Source organism: Rousettus aegyptiacus, unplaced genomic scaffold (assembly GCF_014176215.1).
Source record: "Rousettus aegyptiacus isolate mRouAeg1 unplaced genomic scaffold, mRouAeg1.p scaffold_m13_p_17, whole genome shotgun sequence".
Classification (NCBI taxonomy): Eukaryota; Metazoa; Chordata; class Mammalia; order Chiroptera; family Pteropodidae; genus Rousettus; species Rousettus aegyptiacus.
This window is the reverse complement of record NW_023416292.1, coordinates 40,347,845-40,370,667: the sequence shown is the minus strand read 5'-3', so window position 1 is coordinate 40,370,667 and position 22,823 is coordinate 40,347,845. Positions and strand designations below refer to the sequence as shown.

Below are 22,823 nucleotides of genomic sequence, written 5' to 3'. Positions count from 1 at the left end.
TCCCTCCCATCTTGCTTTTCTCTTCCTGTTACATTTGTGACTGTGCTTTTTGCAGTACATGTTGGATGCTGCTAGGAAATTGCAACCCAATTTATATATAGTGGCAGAACTGTTCACAGGAAGTGAAGACTTGGACAATATCTTTGTTACTAGACTGGGCATTAGTTCCTTAATAAGAGGTAGGCTTGCTGAAGTGTGTGTGTATTTCCCACCTAAAACTTTCTTTTTGTTTAAGTGGATTAAAGGCATTTAATAGCTTTATAGACAATGTTTATAATTTTCAACATAGTTAATGTTCTTTTAAGTATTCTACACAAAATTTTCTAATATAACTCAGTCTGTTTTTATCAGTAAAATATTTCAGTTTGGGGTAAAATATTTTACTTTATATTGAAAGCCTGTGGGATGAATTCATGACTCATAAACAAAACCATTTTTTTTGTTATCGAAAATATAGAAATCTATTTTCATCTCCTATCTGGATATATGATATAATCTTTAGATTTTTTTCCCCCCATAGATTTCATATAACCAACATCCTAATAAACAACATATGTTCCCTTTTACCTACATGCATCATTTTCCCAGTTAAATTATAGAAAAAACCTTTTTGTCACTACTAATGCACATTTGTTTAAATGTTTAAAGCAGGTTTATTTTTTATAATATTTATATGGTCTTTTCTTGATAGTCATAATAATAAATCTAACCTCTTCTTGGACATTAATAATGAAGATTAAAATATTCAATAATGCTTTGCAGAGGCAATGAGTGCACATAATAGTCACGAAGAGGGCAGATTAGTTTACCGATATGGAGGAGAACCTGTTGGGTCATTTGTTCAGCCCTGTTTGAGGCCTTTGATGCCAGCTATTGCACATGCCCTGTTTATGGATATTACCCATGATAATGAGTGTCCTATTGTGGTAAGTGTCTGATCTGCCTCACGTATTTACTTATTTTGCTAAATGTTTTAATATTTAGTTCTCTGATAATTAGTGTTAATAATGTCCATATACTTTAAAATAGTGTCTTAAATTTATAAATGATTATGGTACATAGTTTTTAGAAAGTTTTGTTATTTGTCTTAAAGCCAGTTAATGTATCTTATAGAATATTTATGTAATTATCCTACTTCATTCTGCTATAGGACGGCACTTTGCATTGGAAAGAAAATAAACTTTTGGGTTTTTTTTGTTTTTGTTTTCTAGCACAGATCAGCATATGATGCTCTCCCAAGTTCCATGATTGTTTCTATGGCATGTTGTGCTAGTGGTAGTACTAAAGGCTATGATGAATTAGTGCCTCATCAGGTTTGTTTATTGTTATTTTTTTTTTAAATAACATAGCCAACAACTTTGATCATTTTTACCAGAAGTTTTCATTGTAAGGAAAATGTAGACATTGCTAAGTTTTAACTTTGTTCAGATTTCAGTGGTTTCTGAAGAACGGTTTTACACTAAGTGGAATCCTGGAGCATCCCCATCAGATACAGGCGATGTTAATTTGCAAAGTGGAATTATTGCAGCTAGGCGTGCTATCAATAAACTTCATCAAGAGCTTGGGGCCAAGGGTTTTATTCAGGCAAGAAACTTTAAGTTTCTTTCTTAAGGTTCAATTTCAGAGTAAGTCTTTACATTTTGAGTTCTAGTGTGTTTGCTCTTTCTGTTTCTCAGGTGTATGTGGATCAGGTTGATGAAGACATAGTGGCAGTAACAAGACACTCACCTAGTATCCATCAGTCTGTCGTGGCTGTGTCTAGAACTGCTTTCAGGAATCCCAAGACTTCATTTTACAGCAAGGAAGTCCCCCAAATGTGCATCCCTGGTAATGCAATCTAAAAACTTTATCGTGATTATATTGTTATATTAAATCATACTGTTATAGTAAATTGTCATATGTCATATGTATTATAACAGTGCAAGTGTGGATGTAGTTGAGAAAAAGAATTAGAAATTTTTGGTAACATATTTTTACTACGTGGAACAGTTCTCAAATATTAACATTTTTTTGAGTTGCAAATAGTTTTGTTTTCATCTTAATACATTCTCTTATTTTCTAATTTGTATAAAATAAATGTATTTTTTTATACCCAGGGAAATATGTGTGTGTGTGTGTATTCATGTATATATGTATATTTATATGTGTATATTCATGCATACACATATATATAAACCAAAATGAAAATAGTTTAATATTGAATGCTTGTGATAATCCATTCTCATCTGCTTCTCTAGCCCTGTATCACTTCACTATTTCAGCCAAATAGATGTTTTCACTGCTACCTTAGTCTTACTTCCACCTGTGTTTGAATTCTTTACATCTTTCAAGGACTAGAATTTCACCTTCTTTGAGAAGCCTTCTCTAAGTACTCAGTAATCTCTCTCTCCTCTGAGCATATAATTATAGTCTCTATTATCGTTCCTTTTGTACTTAATTATAAAATACATCCCTGAGGTGTATCCTTACTATTGCTGGATTTTTTTTTTCTAAACGTATATATTTCATTCTTTACTGATTTGTAATATATTATAGCATAACATCCTTCTGTGCATACAGCAACAGTCAAAATCTGTTGACTGAGTGAAGATTCTCATAAAGATCATCATATTATGTATTGGTTGCTAATTGATAAATATGTGTAACTCCAATTTTTAAAAATTACCAACTTGAGTAGTTTTAGGGTTAACTGTTCTTTAGTTTTTTTAAACATTCACAAATTTATATTTCGTGATCTTGTCTGATTTTGCTAATGCATATATATAGTTTTACATGGCTGCAATCAGTGTGTATAATATGATCTCTCAGGATTTGTTTTGGTCATTGATCTTTCTTAAACCATTTATTTTTATTTTGTCAGTTTGCAAAGTTGTGATTTTCATTATGTCAAATGTTTCATATTCTATTATTTTACTATCAACTTTTAATAGTCTTTAGTATGTTTAGCAGTGTTCTTATTTAAGTTTTAAATATACACTAGGAATAAATTTTTTCTGTAAACAATTTTCTTAGTGTATATTACCAGAAGTAGAATTTCTATATCAAAAGTTACTTTTATTTACTGTCAGATTAATGGCCTAAAGCTTAAATTATTTAAATAATAAAGTTTTATATATCCTCGACCCAGCAATTCTACTCCTAGATATGTTTCTGAGAAACTTTCATACATTTTCATTAGAGGACACGCAAGAATAATTATTGTAACATTATTTATAATAGAGAAAAAATTTATGGCAACATTAAAAGAATGAATGCATTTTAGTATGTTCATATAGTAGGATTAATTTGGCATGTGTAATAAATGAGCTAGAGCTAATGTAGCAATGCAAATGAATCTTAAAAAAAAGTACAGTTTTATCCAATAGAAAGCAAGTTGCAGAAATATATATATATAATTTGAATCCACTTTAATAAAACTTGGAAATATGAAAATAACGTGTTATTTTCATGAAAATAACATGTGTTTAGGGAGACACACACATCATAAAAATGCACAGGATCAATGAACATACACTGAAGGTAGTGGTTACCTCTGAAAGGTACACAGGACTTCGGTTGTATTTGTACTGTTTCCTTAAGCTAGAGAATAGGACCAGATTTTTTTCTAATTTATTATTAGTAATTTTTATCAAGTAATACTTGATAAGATCTCTTTTCAAATAAAGCTTTGTTAATTTGTGATTTTAAAAACAAAAGCATGGTGTGAAAAAATGCATCCTGGGGAGAATCATCTACTTTAAGACTGTTTTGCATTTTTAAAAAGTTAACTAATATTTCATATTCAACTCTAAATGATTTAAAACACCTTGAGCAATTTCTAATTTCAGATTAATATGAAATTTTGTCAAAATTTTACATATTCCTAGGCAAAATTGAAGAAGTAGTTCTTGAAGCTAGAACTATTGAAAGAAATACAAAACCTTATAAGAAGGATGAAAATTCAATCAATGGAATGCCAGATGTCACAGCAGAAATTAGAGAACATATTCAGGTAGTTGGTATTCTCATCTTACTACTGTGTTTAACATTTTAAGGACTTTAGAATTATTTATTGACTGATTTTGTGTAACTTTTTTCAAGCTTAATGAAAGTAAAATTGTTAAACAAGCTGGAGTTGCCACAAAAGGACCCAATGAATACATTCAAGAAATAGAATTTGAAAACTTGTCTCCAGGAAGTGTTATTGTATTCAGGTATGTTAGAGTTCAAACTGTCAACTTTGCTTATATTTAAAATAATTAACCTATCCTGTTAATGTTGAATAAATTACTCCTGAAAATTACCAATTTTTTGATTATTGTTTTCAGAGTCAGTCTTGATCCACATGCACAAGTCGCTGTTGGAATTCTTCGAAATCATTTAACTCAGTTCAGTCCTCACTTTAAATCTGGGAGCCTTTCTGCTGACAGCTCAGATCCTATCTTAAAAATTCCTTTTGCTTCGTAAGTATGCCTCATTTTTAGAGATTTGTCACTTTAAAAACTGATGAGTTACCACCAACCTGATTTAAGCAGTTATAAGAGTCATTGTATCCTTGCTACTGAAAGGGTGGCCCAAGGACCAGTAGTATCAGCATTACTGATTGCTACCGTTTTGCCCTAGTGCTTTATCATTTGTGTGTGTATTGCATGAATGCTCTCTTGCATTCAAGCACTTTCTAGATATAGATATAGATATAGAGACATAGACATAGATATATGCATATATATACACAGACATGAACTCCTATATCTACACACACACACACACACACACAATTTTTCTGAACTATTTGAGACTAAGCTGCATGCATCATAACTCCTTACCACATTATTTTCTTTAAATGCCAATATTTTATTCTATTATATGGCTATATATACCATGATTTATTTAATCATCTCCATTTTTGGACATCTATATTGCTTCCAGTTATTTCCCATTATGTATATGTTTGTACATTCACCTTTGCATAAATCCTTAATTATTCCATTATTAACTATTTCATTACTAGGTGGTACCACATATAGGAGGAGTATGGGTTTTGAAATTTAGAGCTGATTTTAACTCTAGCTTCACCACTGTTAGTATGATCCTGGTCAAGATATTTAGATTTACTTAGTCTCAGTCTCTCCATCTGGAAAATGGGTTTATAATAGTACCTACCTCTTAAATTTCTTAAGGATTAAATAGAATAATGCAAATAAAGGATTAAATAAGATAACGCAGATAAAGCATTTAACATAATGTATGACACATAATAAGTGCTCAATATTTATTGTTTTCATTAGAATAAATTTTCAGAATGAAATTTCTGGGTCACATATTTGAAGTTTTTAATACTGCCAGCTTCCCTCCGGAAAGATTATATGAATTAATACTTTCAATTTTATGTGAGAGTGTCCTTTACCCTACATCCTTACCAATACTGAGTATATATTATTATAATGTAGTGTTTAAGAACATAGAGTACAGAACCAGACTACCTGAATTTGAATCAAATTTCATATACTTATTAGCTGTAATAAGTTAGACCTCATGCAGGTTACCTAATAGAAATCATTGGAGTGCCCCTCTGAAAGAGTTATGAGGATTACTTAATGTAAAGCACTCAACAGTGTTTGACACTTAGTGAGTTATTGATAAGTGTTAGCTGTTACTAATCAAATTGGTTAATATAAAATACTGTAAAATGACATCTCATTTTAATTTATTTTAAATATTAGTCAAGTTAAATTCTTCGTTCATTAGCCATTTGTATTTATTCAATGATATGTCATTTTACATACTCACCCATTTTTCTATTGTACTCTATTGTATGTTGTTTTATAAGAACTTTTATCATTAAGGATATTAACTCTTAATTCAAACTATTCTTAGCAAAGTAGTTGCATTCTAAAAAAAAAATCAGTGATGAAACAGTTGTGTTTTATAGAATGGTTATAAAATGCATACCCCACACCTACTCAAATTGTCTTGAAACAAAGACAAGAAATCTATGTTTTAATAAGCTCTGCAGGTAATTCTTATGCAAAGAGTTCACTGGTACATGTTGAAAAATATTGCCCTGAGTGGAATTGGTACTGAGATTGCTGATTGATTTGACTCAGACTTGACTTAGAAATTACAGAGAAAGAAAGAGTTCATCCTTGCTGTGGTGACAGAGACTGGCAGAAACAGGGGGAACAAACCACAGCCACCAGAGATTTTCTAAGTTGAGACAGAATAAAAGAGAAATGAGGAAGTATAGTCAAGAGAATATGTGTTCACATAAAATTCAAAAAGAATGTATTCAGTTATATAAAATGAAATTACTTGAGCAACTAAAAGTACAAGAAAATAGGGTTTCATTTGTATTCAGGTGTGGTCAGTATACAATCTCACTGCTAATTGAACAAAGGGAAATCTAGGTCATAATAGTTAGACCCCTCCTTCTGACCATTATCTAGAAGGGTCTTTAAGAAAATCCTGGGGTTTTTTTTGAATAACCAAAGTGAAAGGCAATGCAATCTTAGGAGAGGAGAGAATGGGAAAAGAGAAAATATACAGAGTACTACATGATTTCTGAGATGGTTCACTGTGACCTTTGATTATCCCTTCCGTGGTCCTTTGATAAGTATTTTGAATTTAAGAGAATTAGAAAAAGAATTTTCTTGATGTGTAACATAGGAGAATATAATGGAGGTTTGAGGAAACTTAAGCCCAAACTAGAAAGATTAAAAAAAATAAATTTATGAGATAAAGGGTATAGCAACCAAACGATTTTATTTTTTCTTTTTTAATTTTTATTTTTCAAATAGAGTTGACATTCCAAAAGATTTTCTAGCGTACTTCTAATTTGGCACTTGATCATTTTCTTGGTTTGGAAGAAATGTTACTTCTAATTGGTTTTTTAGCATGTTTTATCCTTTAATTACTATTTAAAATGTGTATTGTTTATAATGTATATTATAATGAGTTCCTAAAACAAATTTTTTTTAAATTTTTATTGACAGCAAGTGTAATTTCACTATATTTAACTTGTTCTCTTTTTTTTTTTTACGTCTTAGTATTGCCTCTAAATTAACTTTGGCTGAGCTAAATCAGATACTCTACCGGTGTGAATCAGAAGAACAAGAAGATGGTGGGGGGTGTTATAATATACCAAACTGGTCATCTCTTAAATATGCAGGTCTTCAAGGTAAGCAAGTGTAAGGATAGTTAAGCGTTTTGCTTTTGTTTTTGTTTTTAGAAGGTGATATGGTGTCTTCTTTAAAGAAATAAGAGTTGGACTACTTAGATTCAAATTATGGCTCTGCCGCCTACTCATTTATTGACCTCTGGCAAATAATTTCTCTGTGCTGCAATTTCTGTGTCTATAAAATGTGAATAATATTGCCCAATAGATAGGCTTTTTTGAGGATTAAATGAGATAACTCATTTGAGCCCCAAATGGGACTAAGTTGTAAATATAATACATTCATCTTCCTTTTTCATCTAATTCGAAATATTTTTTTCATTCCATATTTGTTTTACCCTACAAAGAGAACTTATACAGTGAAATATTATGAAGTTAGAGTGGTTGTAAGATGGGATATAAAAACTAAATATTTAATTATCAGCTTAATCCATCTGGTTGGTAATACTTTCTTGGATTTTTATCTAAGAAATTGGTTTATCATATGTATCGTGGGTTCATTTAGTTCTCCTGTGTACTGTGCCTCCTTTTCAATTCCTTATTTCTTTGTCCATTTAATCCATCTTTGAGGGCCAATTCAAGTCATATGTCTTCCACAAAGCCTTCCTTAATCATTGTTTTTCACAGTAATTTCTTTGACCTTTGGACACTCAGTGCATTTATCTGCTATACCTATTACTTGGCCCTTGGAATACATGGCCTTATGTTGGTAATAAGTACAATGTTTTTTATGAACTTTTATTATTATGGGTAAAAAATAGCCTTTAAAACCAGACACCCTGGGTAACACTGACTAGCTGTAGAACCATGGAGTAAACTCTCCATGTCTCAGTTTTCTCATCCATAAATTGGAGACAATAGTACCTACCACAGGTGTAACTGGTAGCTGTTAGGCACAGATCCGACGCTCAGATGTGCTGGTGTGCAGGTTGGGTGTTCAGTTTTAGATATACAGCTTATTGTTGTTTCGAGGGGAAAGATCTGGGACGACTCTTACTCCACCATGTTTTTTACCTTGTTTTTTAACTTTATACCTTCTACAAAACCAAGCACATAAGAAGCGCTCAATAAATTTTTTTTTTAAGTATAATTTCCACTTTATTCATTTCTAGAGAATAGTCCTTTGGAGTTAGCTCCTTACATGGGCTTCGGTAAAGGTTGTAGGGCAGCACCTGCAGGTCTAAATTGGGTTGGGGGTGTTTGTTCCTTCCAGGCCTCACTAGAGCGATTCCTGACTACCTTGCTGTGAATGGCACAACTCACACAGTAATATAGTTTTACATATAGCTTGGGAAGTACTTACATATCAAAGATACTCGCTTCGGAAATGTCCCTCACAGCTGATGAACTTCTTAATGGCCTTGTCCATGGGCATGCATTGGGTGCAGTTGGTGCAATGAATAGGCTGCACATGGCCCTGGCCCTTTTTGACATGACCCTTGTTTCTTCTTTTTTTGGTCATCTTGGAAGCTGAGCCGAGAGAGCACAATAAAATTTTTGAGACTTTTTACTTACAACATTTTTTTCCTAAAACATTTTTATTTTCGTCACCAAAAGGTTTGTGCTATGAGTAATAAAGAAATGTATATGTTATATTTTCTACTCTATTTTCACTCTGAGCTGTTGAACTTCTTCACCGAAAAAACTACATTTTTATGAACTTTTTTGGCTTTTGTTTTTCTTAAAGTTAAGTCTAGATTTTTACTAGTTCTCTTTATTTTCTCAAAAAATGATTTTTCTCATTCTTTCTAAATATAATTGCCCTTAATTGATTTGTTTATTACTTTATACCAACCCCCTTTCTCTTTGACAGTTTAACATATTTCTAGCAGTCCACTGGATATTTCCAGCAGGCTGTTACAGTAACTTAAGATTAAATCAAGCTTATCCACTTCATTGGCCTTTCTCTCCCCTAAACAAAATTCCCCTTCTGTACTTCCCTTATAATAATACATATTCAGGCATGTTGGAATCCAGGAGTGCATTTTTAGATATGCCACTTTTATCTTCAATATTTAATCAGTAATTATGACTTGTGGATTTTTTTTGGTATCTATGGTATACTGTATCCTTTTTATGTCCACATTTATCGCTCTACTCTAAAACAAAATACAGTCTACAAAACCAGCAGGTGAGTTTTCTAACCTCTTGTTTCTTCTTCCACAAATTATTCCATCCCATTGATTATAGTTAGGTCACTTTTCTAAAATACTGCTCCATCATGTCATTCCATTATTCAACAAGTGGAATTAACGGGAGCAATATTTGCCTTCCCTGAAAAGGCTAGGGCATATGTAGGACATTATTTTATACTATCTTGTTTTCTAGTTTTTGGTTTTAAGCTTTCTTTCCCAAAGAAAGTTATAACCCCTTGAGAAAAAGAACTATATTTAAAATGTTTGCATTTATTTTTAATTTTTTCAAAATATGCCACATACACAGTCAAATTAATTGAATTCTAAATCAATAAATGCAGTCAAAATGAAGTCAGTGAAGCCAATGTAATTTTTTAAGGAGAAAATTATGCTTTATTGGGTAATGAAAGAAGTACTATTGTTCTGTTATTGAAATCATAGAATCTGCTATGTATACATAGAAATTTTAATGCTTCTATTTTAATATTACTTAAAGATATGCTTACATGCCTCATTTTGATACTTTGTTTAGTTCCAGGTACCTCTTATTATATTTCAAAAACTTTTTCCAAGGCAGGCTTTATTCTTATTAGCACCATAGATGCTCTTGCTCTCTCTGAAACCAGTTGTATGATTTTCTTAAATCTTACCTGAAAATTAATGAACCTACCACTTTTCAACATGAAAAGACACAGACTTATCAGTTTTCTTCCCCCAGGTGCCTTAGAGCAGAAAAACTATGCTAGTTCTCTTTGAATATTATAACATTAAAATCCAAAAGAACAGAACGCGTCTCAGAAGATAGGAATCTCCAAAAGCTCTGCATAGCTCTTGTGACAGTGGTCCCCTTCAGTATGCCTTTGTATCTTGGTTCAAGCCCGTGTGACCACACTTTTCTCCAACTATGAGAAGTGCCACTGTGGACTATACAGCCCTTGTATCTACCTCTATATGTTGCTCCAAATCATTAGACATGAGCAACAGCCCAGGCTATGGGAATGAATTGCCTCTGCCAATACTATAACATGGTATTTCTATGACTTTTCAGGACTAATGTCTGTATTAGCAGAAATAAGACCAAAGAATGACTTGGGGCATCCTTTCTGTGATAATTTGAGATGTGGAGATTGGATGATTGACTATGTCAGTAATCGGCTTATTTCACGATCAGGAGCTATTGCTGAAGTAAGTAAAGCTATATATTCTAGTCCAAAAAAAAAAAAAAAAACGAGTACAGTAAGAACTGTATTACTGTGTAATATGTAATATTTACATTGTTTTCTAACCTGAAACATTTTTCTTCCTCATCATCTTTTAGTTCTAATAAATGGACACCTGGTTGATAGATTACTAATTAGTCAAGTTGCATGTTTGGATTTGCCTCTTAAAATATACCTAACCTATAATCACACCAAATTAAAATTTTAAATTATCTTTATAACAGGTTGGTAGATGGTTGCAGGCTATGTTCTTCTATCTGAAGCAGATTCCACGCTATCTTATCCCATGTTATTTCGATGCTGTATTAATCGGTGCATACACCACTCTTCTGGATACGGCATGGAAGCAGATGTCAGGGTATGTCCACAAAGCTGGTATAGGAACCAAATACAGAGTCAGTTATACACTCTCGAAAGACCAAAACATAAGGAACTGTCATAGATTTGTACAGCCAGAAACCTTTATAAGTAGATAATAAGTTTAATAGTATCTTTCAGTCTGGAACATACAAAAACTTAGATATTAAAATCTGTTCTATAAAGCTAAAAAAATATGTTGATGGGAAATTTTAGTTGTTTTATATTATTTGTTTCTAGTCATTGAGTTGAGTGAATGGATATGATTTTTAAAATATACACACACAGTTCCTTTTCCAATTTTTTATTAGTTAAGAGAAAAATACTCTGCTATATTATGAATGAGATTTGCCCGTCATGATGAATTTCCTTAAAATGAAACCACAGGTCAGAATGTATCAGTTGAGGAGCCACCATATTGATTTGGGCATAATTTCAGAAAGAACAAAACTTCAAACCTACTATTTGTTTCACAACAGACCTTGGACTTAAGGCCACCTAGAATATTGATGAAATGAGAGGAGCTTTAAAATCTAACCAAATTAAAAATGTTTTTCAACTGATATTTCCATCATTACTCATTTGCGTACAGAGATTATTTGAAGGAAAGAAAGCAAGTAAAATAATACTGCTAAAATTTTTTGAATCAGTAGGTATAAAATTTTAGTTATGCAAGATGAGTAAGTTCTAGAAATTGGTACAACTCTGTGTCTATAAATAACAGTATTATACACTTAAAAATCTGTTAATAAAGTAGATCTTAAGTGTTCTTACTATAATAAAAATTTTTTAAATAAATAAATTTTTTTGTTTCTCTCTACAAATAGTATTTTGAACTTTGATTTATTACAGCTTTGTTCAGAATGGTTCTACCTTTGTGAAACACCTTTCTTTGGGTTCTGTCCAGCTGTGTGGAGTAGGAAAATACACTTCTCTTCCACTTCTTTCACCCTCGCTTACGGATGTACCATACAGGCTAAATGAGATCACAAAAGAAAAGGAGCAATGTTGTGTGACTCTAGCTGCAGGTAAGAAATTACTCACAAGGTAAAAATGTATAAGTCAGTATTATTCAAGGAGGAAAAGTTATGGTGAAATGATTATTTTAAAAAAAAAAACTCATGATATTATCCAAGATTTTATGTTATTGCCTAATAAAATTTTATAGATATTCACTTGTAAAAATAATAACTATACTCACTATTTAATTATTACTGTACAGCAGGCACTTATTTATATGTGTTCTTTATTGTGGCTAGTTAATACTACTGTGTGTTTCTATTTTTTTCAACTTGACATTTTTTATTTTTTTCATCAGATTTGTTTTACTTTCTCTTTTCCATTGTATTATACTTCTTTCCCAATTTTAAGAATTAACCCAACCTTTCGATTACAAGAGATCATGTAGAGGTCTTCTACAAGTTACAAACATATGTTGAATAATTTTTTATTATATATCTAACTGAAATCAAATTTTTTTAACTATGTTTATTGGCATTATTTTCTACAGTAATGTTAAAACCTGAACCAAATAATTAGTCTAAGTGAAAAAGGCTAAAGGGCAGGTTTTTGTTTTCTTTTTAATATATTTCGAGATTTTCTAGGAAGTCTTAATATTTAAGGCCATTGAAGTTTATTTTATAATTTTCCAAACTAAATGAAAAATACCATATTGCAGGATGAAAGTAATAGTATTGTCTGTGTGATTTCCTCTGTTGACCCTTAAATTCGCATCTGCTCAGCCAAAGAAGAAAGACTTAGAGAGACCTAATAACTCAAAAAAAATTAACTTTTCGTTTAGAATGATCATATGAACCCTTCGAATGTCTCAATTATATAATTGTGTTTTAGATTTTCACTCAACTATTTGATCTCCTCCTGGAACTTATTTTTCCCCTAGAAATACATGCAGATACTCATAAAACTGAACTGGGCTATTGTAAGGGGAAAATTAACATGCAGAATTTGGTTTTAAAGCCTACTGTGTAGAAGCCTATTACATAAAATGGTAATCTCAACATTTTAATTGCATACACTGCTGTTGTTAAGCACTCTCAAAATGGATATACTGATAATATACTGATATACTTACATATTAGGTACAGTATAAAACAAAAATAGAAACTAAAAGACAAGTTGATAAATATAAATAAAAGTTCTAATATTTGCTTCTAGAATCCCAAGGGAGTGTTTTGTGTACTCCATACTAACAAATTATAGGACTCTACTTAGATTTGAAGATAGATTTTTGGGGTTTATTTTAAAATGAATACCGAGGCTAGAAACCTTTGTTTCTTTTGGTGATAGTAGTACAAAAAAATTGTAAGCTTTCATAATAGTTGAAAAGATAGAAATCACTCAAGGTATGTTATTTATAAGTTATATACTGTTAGAGGTCAGTCAAAAAGTTAACATAAACATTTGCACATATCAATGCTAGAGATTTTATAATTTCCACTTTTTAACAAAGATAAACTGCCTATATTTTAGGACATACCAACGCAAAATCACCCTTGAACATGTCTGTACTCATATTACATCTAAGGTGTTAAATGGCTTAAAGTTCCAGGAAGTCTGTATAACACAGAGCACTATATGTGTTAGCTGCCATTTTCATCATCCTCAAAATTATCATCAACAACCATAGATAAGCCATATATGTCAACCATGTGTAAATAATACACAAAGTGTTTAGGAAAATTTTGTATTATTTTGGAGACAATATAGAAAGAAGTGTCTAGTGTTACCTTTAGTTCTGATCTTTCTTAACAGAAGAAAATGTCTAATCTCCACGAAGGTGAAGACCCAATAAGGAGAAACTTAAATTGCGAAGTACACTTAGTAATTGCCAAGATTTTCTTTTATCTTAGTCTTTTATTTCATTTATTCAATAATTTTTTTATAATATATTATTTTCAATGATAGATATACTTTAGTAAACAAAGCAAAGGATGTTTCTGTATCATGGCTATTACTTTTTATTTGGGAAGAGTTGTTCCTTCAACAAACCGGAAGACAAACAAGATAAGGTCAGAGAGTGTTAAGAGCTTAGAAGTTATGAATGAATTCTCTGTACATTTTATTTATGTTCTTAGTTTTCCCCTCCTGAAATATTTATTAAATTTATGCTTTGGCATAGTTTTTTTTTTTTTTTTGAGTGAAATGCTAATTTCCTTTGCTTTGCTTTCCTACTGATTATTGTTTTTAGTACAAATATAAATAACACTTGTATTTTTTATGTTTTATAAGAAACCAAACTCAATCTAAAAATAAAATTTTAGCTTTTATCTATTGATAATGCTATTTTATCTCATGAATAAAGGCTGCAATTACCTAGAATGTTCACATTATTTGGTACCTGAAATCCCTGTTTTCATATGTAAAAACTGTTCCTGACTAACAAAGTGTAATACTTTTAAGTTCTTTGGAATTAATAAAATATTGAGTAATACTCTTTGGCCCTAACGTGATAGATGATTAAAACATTTAATATATATCATTAAAGTAATCATTTCATATTTAATTTGTTGTCTTTAAGTTGTAGGTAGCATATATCATTAATATTACATTAAGTGTTTGTTTATGTGTTAAATATTTGATCTCTGACTTTAATTCATTCAAAGAAATTTATCTGTGTTTAAAGACTCATACATTCAAATCAATTTAGATAGGCATTCCTCTCTAGCCCTGGCTCTGAATCTCTTTTGAGTCCACAGATTTTTTTAAGAATCTGATAAGACTATGGAACCTCATCAAACAGAAGTTGACATAAACGTAGACACACATTTTGCAGATAATTTTAGAGTTTGCAAACTACCTATAGCTCATCCTGGGTCTCCAGGTTTAGTGACTGGTCTATAGTAATAGAGTTCATAAACATGTGTGTATTTTTAAAATTAACATTATTTTGTTGTGTTTCCTGTTAGGTTTGCCTCATTTTTCTTCTGGTATTTTCCGCTGCTGGGGAAGGGATACTTTTATTGCACTTAGAGGTATGCTGCTGATTACCGGCCGCTATTTAGAAGCCAGGTAGGAGCTCTCTAAAAGGTTCAGTGCAACCTTCTGTTTGAATGTTTTTCACATGCTCTTCAAACTTTCCTCTTATCCATCCACTCTCAATATTTGAGAGATATGTTTTCCGTAAGTGTTTTTTTATTTTATTGTATTCTTTTACATGTTCATTTAATAGGATCATAGAATTGCAAATGAGTGAAAATCTTCAAAGTTACTAATTTCAAGTTCCTCAGGTCAGGTTATTTTCAACATTTGTTAATATCTGTCAGTAAAACTAAAAAAATGTATAACTATGTTATTAACATCACTCACTACAGAATAAAATTTCTATGTTTCAATTAAGTATAAGAACTGAGATGAACTTTTAGGTAGAATTTGAAAGTCTTTCATTTTTTTGCCCTTCTATATGAAGATACTGCTGGATTTTTGAGTCCTGTAAAAAGAACTATACTATCAGGTTTTCCTCTGTCTTGTCAGGCCTTGCAACCTATGTTTTCTAGAAAATGGTGTTTTCTTATGCCACAATAACATAAATGGATTCATTGGAGGTAGAAAAGAAAGCTCAACAGCAGTGCCACTCAGAGCGTGTTCCCCAACAGCAGTGTCCCCATCACCCGAGAGCCTATTAGAAGCGCATGTTTGTGGTCCCAGTATTGGTTCTCCTGAATCTGAAGCTGGGGTGGAGAGGGCAGAGTTGGCAGGTCGAAATCTCTTAATTTCACAGGGACGCTGGTGATTACCAACAGCTCAAGGCTAAGTTTGAACAGCACTGCTCTACAAGTTAAAACGTGGGCAAAAAAAAAAAAAACATTTATAGAATACCTCGTTTTGGTGTCATCAGAAAAGTGATGACAAGTGATGGAAAGTGGTTTGCCTCTTCAAATAACAATAGTTTTATTTTTGGTCCTTTTAAAATTTGAAAATTTCTAAGTGGGCATCTGATATGTGTTATATTCTTCCCTACTAATCTAATATAATAAGACCTTTTCTTATTGACTTACGATACCATTATGGGGCCATAGAAATTGAGAGGCTGTTTGCTTCTTCCCCAAATGCTTCTAAATGACTGTGACTAAGTAGGAAATGGGACCTCAGGATTCAGCATAATGTAGTGGTTAAGAACTTGGGTTTGGACCAGACTGCCAGGTTCGAATTCTGGTTCCAAACTACCACCCGATAAATTATTTATCCTCTGTGCTCTCTGTAGAGGTGTCTAGAACAGTGTCTGCCACATGTGAAGCATTCCATTAATATTAGTTTTTTAAAATCATTGTTTTCATTGTTATCTGGGCTCCCAGTTATCACTTCCATGTGTTATCAAAAATTTCTGCTTCTTAATTTTACACATGACTGTCTAGATCAGGAGTCGGCAAACCTGTTTCATATGACCTATGAGCAAAGAAGGGTTTTTACCTTTTTAAAAAGTCATTTAAAAAAGAAAAAACATGACTGAAACCATATGTGGCCAACAAAACCTAAAATAATTACTGTCTAGCCCTTTACGAAGTTTGCCCACCACTGATCTAGACGATTCCTAGAAGATACTGTACTTGCGAGGTTCATGCTAACTGCTATAAATTATAAACTCTTACGTATAATGGCTTTTCTTAAAATTTATTTCTTGCTTCTGCTCTAATATGGGTATTCAGGAGACAGCTTTTCACATAGACAGTGGTTTAAGGATACAGGCTTCTTCATCTTGAGGATCTACTGTCTTCCTGGGCCTCTGAGTCATCTCCAGTTCTCTGGCAGAGAGGGAGAGATCCTGGGGAAGTTCATCCTGTTCCTTATACTTAACATACCTCAGTTTTATTTATATTCTTTTGCCTTAGAATGCAGTCATGTAGCCACAACCAGCTTAAGGTAGTTTGGGACATGTAGGAAACTATTTTGGTGGACATATGTTATTTCTATTACAGCTAGTTCTACTTTCTCTCCCTACAGAGGTATTTGTGGACAGAGGTCTTTGGCTTCAATTTGCAAGTGTAGGACATTGTTCTGGATGGTGAAGACTGCTAGCACTGTGGCCCTTTATTAATTGGAAGTGTCACTGTGCATGCTAACACTTTTATACTGCAGAAAATAAAAACTTTCCTAGTGCACTATTATTTAAGAGATAGGCATTAAACTGAAACAGAGAAGTAATTAAATTTCTAAGTGGTTTAGCCAAAAAGCACTGAGGTCTACACATTTTAAATGGTTTTCCAAGGCATACAGATGGTAACACGAGGATTTAAACCTCAGTCCTTATTTCTTAGTTTCATACTCTTTTTAGAGTTTTCATACCTTTGTAAGATGCTATACCATCTTACGAAGTTGTCATTTAGTATATGATAGTACGTTAACACTTTCAAAGATAAAATATCCTTTTACCAATTTTTGAAAATTAATCCTGTTTTTCAAGGTCAGCTTTTACTCTTATTTTTTTTACATGTTTGCTTTGCTCTTAGTATTTGCTATTTAAAATAATAGAATGCATGTTCTTAATTACTTAGATTTTGAAATACCAAGGTTTTCAAAAGTAGAATCTAGAGCTGGGTGTGGCAGGGGAGATTAGAAATCACCCAGTCACATCCCTTACTCCACAGATGGAAAAACCATCCCAGAGAGGGTAAGTCACACAGATTGTTAGAAAAAAATCAGGGCTAGGATCAAAGTTTCTAACCTTTAATTCAGTGCTTGTTCTATATTATGACCACTTTCTACATGAAAATACAAAGCAATAAGGGCAGGAAAGAAAAATGCATCCAAAATAATAGTCACCAAACGACTTTTTTGTCTTCTGTTTTTCAGGTGTTTGTTTTCATGTGAAATGATCTACCTAATTCTGTTGTTTTAGGAATATTATTTTAGCATTTGCTGGTACCTTGAGACACGGTCTCATTCCTAATCTCCTGGGTGAAGGAACTTATGCCAGATACAACTGCCGGGATGCTGTGTGGTGGTGGCTGCAGTGTATTCAAGACTACTGTAAAGTAGTTCCAAATGGCCTAGACATTCTCAAGTGCCCTGTCTCCAGAATGTATCCTACAGATGATTCTGTTCCTTTGTCTGCTGGCACAGTGGTAAGAATCATTTCTTAAAATAATTTCTTTTCCTGAAAAATGACTTTTAGCTTCTAATAAAAAATACATGTAATTAGGAATCTGTATCTTAATAATTCTTCAGATATTGCTATTAGCATCTGCTGGTACTGTGAGAGATTGCAGAGATTAAACTTGGGGCTTATTTAAAGAGCTTGCAACATGGTAGAAAAGGTGATGCGTACGTCATATGGTCATTGCAAAAAGAGGTGTGTGGGAAGCACTGTGCAGTCTCTCCTAAGAGGGAGGGAGATGATCTAGTAAATAGGTATCAGGGAGGACTTTAAAAAGTAGCTAAAATTTCACGTAAACTGGACCTGAACTAAAAGGTGAGAAAGATTTCAGCAGAGATGAGGGAAGTTGTAGAAAGACATTAAAGGTAAAAAGAATAATAAAGCTCAGGGTGGATTGAAGCATAGGTTAGAATTTAGATCATACTGCTCAGTCTAGTTTGGCTTTTTGTGTAGGGCACCTGCAAGGTAGTAAGATATTGTGAAAAGGGTGAACCAGGTTGTGGAGAGCACTGACTACCAATCCAGGGAGTTCAGAGTTTCTCAGTGCAGCATGAATAAACATTTTTTAGTAATATTTTCCCAGTCAGTAATGTACAGTGATACAATACCTTTGCCACCTCTGATCTGCCTATATGTTATTGTTTGTTTGGTTATGACTGTGGGGGACTTCTAAACTACCTCAGGGCAAGCATAGATTGGTGTCTCCACGATGTTTATTTATATCATGAAGTATTCAAAGAACATTTGTAAAAAAAACAGTTTAAAGTACCACATTAGTATATAATTTATGCCCATTCCTATGTATGTGAATGAATAAGAACAGCAATGCCAATTTAAAGTTTAGATTTCTGTATAATAAGCTAGATTCACTTACTACTACTAGCTGAACAATTCACTCTAATAGAAACTATACAAGCTCACAAGATTCATTTTCCTGTGTTAGCAAAATTACAAATTATTTCATGTCACAGGCATTAATAGTTAGAACTACAATATGTTAAATATTCATATGCCAAGGGTCAACTGTATTATTTGGTGTATAGGAGCTGCTGCTTTCCCCAGTCCTACCCCTGACCCCATTTTTCCCTCCAAAGGAAAATATATTTTCACAAAACTTCAGTTATGGTATTCAGAGGAAGGTAAGAAAAATGTAATTTCTAACAGAGGTAATGGCCATTATGTCTCAAACAGGAGCAGCCGTTGTTTGAAGTAATACAAGAAGCTATGCAAAGGCACATGCAGGGCATACAGTTCCGAGAAAGGAATGCTGGTCCACAGATAGATCGAAACATGAAGGATGAAGGTACATCACTTTACAAAGTAGAGATTTACTGATGAGGTGAAATTAAACCTTGTAGTTGTTCATTTTTTTGACAAAAATTTTATTTGCATTTAAAACATCAGAATATAACTATGGAAAAAAGATTAAAACAATTCCTGATCTCACTGGTTTAGTTTTCATTTCTAGACGAAAGATAAAATTTTATACTTTTGTTAGCCAATTTGAAAGGTAATTTGGTAATTGTGTTTATAATCATACTAAGAATCACTGATAATCACTGATAATTAAGTACTTATCGTGCTACTTTGCCTATGTTATTCCCATTTAACACTCCCAGGAACATTGAGGATGAGTTATATTCCCATTTTTATTGATCGGATGACTGACTAGTAATAATTTTGTTATGGTAATAGGATTATGAACTTTCTTTTATTTTTTTACTTTTTTTTAACACTTATTTTTAACATAAAATAATAAGCTTAAGTGATCAGACATTTTAGATAACTCCCTAGTTCATTGGCAAACTTGATGTATACTCAGAAATTTAAATACCTTCTTGTATATTATGAACTCTTTTTAAAACAGTAATTAAACCTCATTTAGTTAATTTATTATTCATAGTAGCAATGTACAAATTTTATGCCTAGCTGGGCTGACAAAGATCACTGAATAACTTTTTTTATCCTTCACTAAGAGAACTAAATAGAATTAGATTCTACATTTTAAAGACCTTTTTTGGTGATATCTCTGAATTATTTAGCTTTTAATTTTAGTTTTGAAACACTTCAATATACAGAAAATAACATGTATTATACCTTTGAACCTGTAATTGAAATTAGACAGATATTAACATTTGGCCTTATTTTCTTCAGATCTTTTTCTTCTGTGTTGAAAAGAAATTAATCATTAGACATATATAAAGCTTCATCTCTATTTCTTTCTCTTCCCTCCTTCTCCAGAATTAATAATTATCTTATAATCACAGTTTTTTTTCCATGTATGTTTTTGTATTTTATGTGCTTATGTATATTTTATTATGTGTAAATTACATATGATATATATTATGTAGTATATATTCAGTATGTTGTTATATATTATAACATTATGTATATAAACTATATATAAATATTTTATATGTTTTTTAAGTTAAATTTCTTATATAATCATATAAGACATAGCCACAAAGATGTACACTGTTATATATACTAGTATTATCTATATTTTATGGAAATATATGGAAAATTTATGCATATCCTTTTGCAACTTGTATACTCATTCATTTTGTTTTGGGGATTTATCCATCTTGATTCACATAAATCCAGTTTATTAATTTTAAATGGTATAGATTTTTCCATTGTATGAATAAACCACAAGTGTTTATCCATTTCTATACTCAGCAGTTATTTACTTTTTTACTAATACAAGCAATATTGCAGTAATATCCTTGTACGTGTCTCCATGTGCACATAGATAAGGGTTTCTCTAGAGCAGCGGTCCCCAACCTTTTTGGCACCAGGGACTGGTGCTCTTATGAGAATCTGAGGATCTGAGGTGATGATCTGAGGTGGAGCTGAGGCAGTGATGCTAGTGTTGGGGAGTGGCTGCAAATACAAATGAAGCTTTGCTCACTCCTCTGCCCCCCAACTTCTGCTGTGCAGCCTGGTTCCCAATAAGCCACAGACCAGTACCAGTCCATAGCCCAGGGATTGGGAGCTCCTGCTCTAGAGTATATATCTAGAAATGAAATTACTCCAGAGTGTAGAGGGGGAGAGGGGGGAAGTAGATGGGGGAAAAGGGGTCAAATACATGGTGACAGAAAGAAATCTAACTAAGGGTGGTGAACACACAGTACAATGTATGTATATGCCTTCCTGTTGAATTGTATTCCTAAAACTTACTGGATTTCGTTAACCAAAGTCACCATATAAATGAATGAATGGATGGATGATAAATAAATAATAAATGATTTTTAGAAATTTTTTTAAAAGAAATGAAATTGTAGTAAAATATGCATATCTTCAACTTTTAGGATATTACCAAATTGATCTCCAGAGTAGTTATCCTAGTTTATTACATTGCTTTTAAATTTTATAAGTGTTTTATTTTGCTTTGTTAGGTTTTAATGTAACTGCAGGGGTCGATGAAGAAACAGGATTTGTTTATGGAGGAAATCGCTTCAATTGTGGCACATGGATGGATAAAATGGGAGAAAGTGACAGAGCTAGAAACAGAGGAATCCCAGCCACTCCAAGGTAAGGTTTATTTTATGCTGTTTATATAATTATACCCTTTTTAAAACCACGCCCTTGCGGAAACCTTTATTCTGTTAACCATGAAGTCTTCATATTAATCAATGAAAATCTTCCTTTCTCCCTCCCACTTCCTCTTCCATTCATCCCTTCCTCTCCCTTACATGCACATACACAATCCTCTTGGTAAAAGTCATCAAGTAAAGCTATCTGCTTCTGGAAGCTCCCAAGAGTTGATTCTCTACAAGTATCTCAAAGGAAAGTTTTATGATTCATTATCTGTGTTTAAGAAATTGCCTTAATCTGAAGTGCTTTCATTGTAAATATTTCATTATGTTCATCTTTTGTAAATATAGAAGACAACCCATTCTTTATAAAAATCTTTTCACTTTCTGAACCTTTTTCCCTAATTTTTTTTATCTTTTATCCCATTATTTCTTTTTATGATTTCAAATGTTTAATACAGTATGAAGCCTGAGAATCTGTTTTCTTATTCTAAATTTTATCTTCATTCAGTTATCAAAAAATTACTTAACAGGAGCTGTCATTACATTCTTTATAAACTTTAAAAAACTTGTTTATTTTGATGCATTGTGAGCTGTTGCACTTTCATTTTCCTTAAAAAAGCAGCTCTCAAATTAATTATGTTTACCTTCCCTGGCTTCAGGGATGTGAATTCTTTCGTATATCCCATGTTTGCTCTCTTTTTTCTGGGACTTTATTTCAATATTCTCTGATTCCTTACACCTATCTTTTTCCAGCCACCATCTTTTATTCCATCATCCCCAATCTACTTCTTAGAATTTTTATAAAAATATGTTAAGAAGGTAAGCATGGCAAAATAGTAAGAAGAGAGTTTCTTATACATATTCCTATAAAGTGGGAGATTTTTTAAATAAATAGTTGTTTTAGAATACATTAGTTATATAATTCATAAAAGTTGTTTATTGAATGCTCTTTAAATAGTACTTAAATGACTCCAACTCACAGAGTAAAATTTATTTTTAATTTTAGAGATGGATCTGCTGTGGAAATTGTGGGCCTGAGTAAATCTACCATTCGTTGGTTGCTGGAATTATCTAAAAAAAATATTTTTCCTTATCATGAAGTCACAGTTAAAAGAGATGGTAAGCTGTTCATTTTATTTCCTAGGAAACTTCAAATGTACTGTCTGTATTCTTAACCTATGTAATCATCATTTTACTCAATGAACTAATATTAGAAATCTTAATCTTCCCCATAAGATTAAGAGGATAGGAACACCACTAGTTTACTAGTATGTATATTATAACAAACCTGGTTATAAACCATATTTT

The 22,823-nt window shown here is 32.2% G+C and overlaps 1 protein-coding gene and 1 pseudogene across 2 annotated transcripts in view; one reads left to right on the top strand and one right to left on the bottom strand.

The window, feature by feature from the left end:
• Nucleotides 1–22,823, top strand: part of AGL (amylo-alpha-1, 6-glucosidase, 4-alpha-glucanotransferase) — a 62,511-nt gene that overhangs the window by 27,922 nt on the left and 11,766 nt on the right. For both annotated transcript variants that reach the window (XM_016133408.2, XM_016133403.2), the window contains exons 13-29: nt 56–179; nt 763–926; nt 1,212–1,313; nt 1,429–1,584; nt 1,677–1,827; nt 3,867–3,991; nt 4,081–4,193; nt 4,308–4,442; nt 7,026–7,156; nt 10,337–10,473; nt 10,733–10,866; nt 11,718–11,893; nt 14,792–14,894; nt 17,719–17,944; nt 19,168–19,279; nt 21,375–21,510; nt 22,522–22,634. In XM_016133408.2, coding sequence (XP_015988894.2) covers nt 56–179; nt 763–926; nt 1,212–1,313; nt 1,429–1,584; nt 1,677–1,827; nt 3,867–3,991; nt 4,081–4,193; nt 4,308–4,442; nt 7,026–7,156; nt 10,337–10,473; nt 10,733–10,866; nt 11,718–11,893; nt 14,792–14,894; nt 17,719–17,944; nt 19,168–19,279; nt 21,375–21,510; nt 22,522–22,634 — 2,338 coding nt within the window. The remainder of the gene's footprint in view (nt 1–55; nt 180–762; nt 927–1,211; nt 1,314–1,428; nt 1,585–1,676; nt 1,828–3,866; nt 3,992–4,080; nt 4,194–4,307; nt 4,443–7,025; nt 7,157–10,336; nt 10,474–10,732; nt 10,867–11,717; nt 11,894–14,791; nt 14,895–17,718; nt 17,945–19,167; nt 19,280–21,374; nt 21,511–22,521; nt 22,635–22,823) is intronic.
• LOC107504295 lies at nt 8,291–8,615 on the bottom strand (annotated as a pseudogene).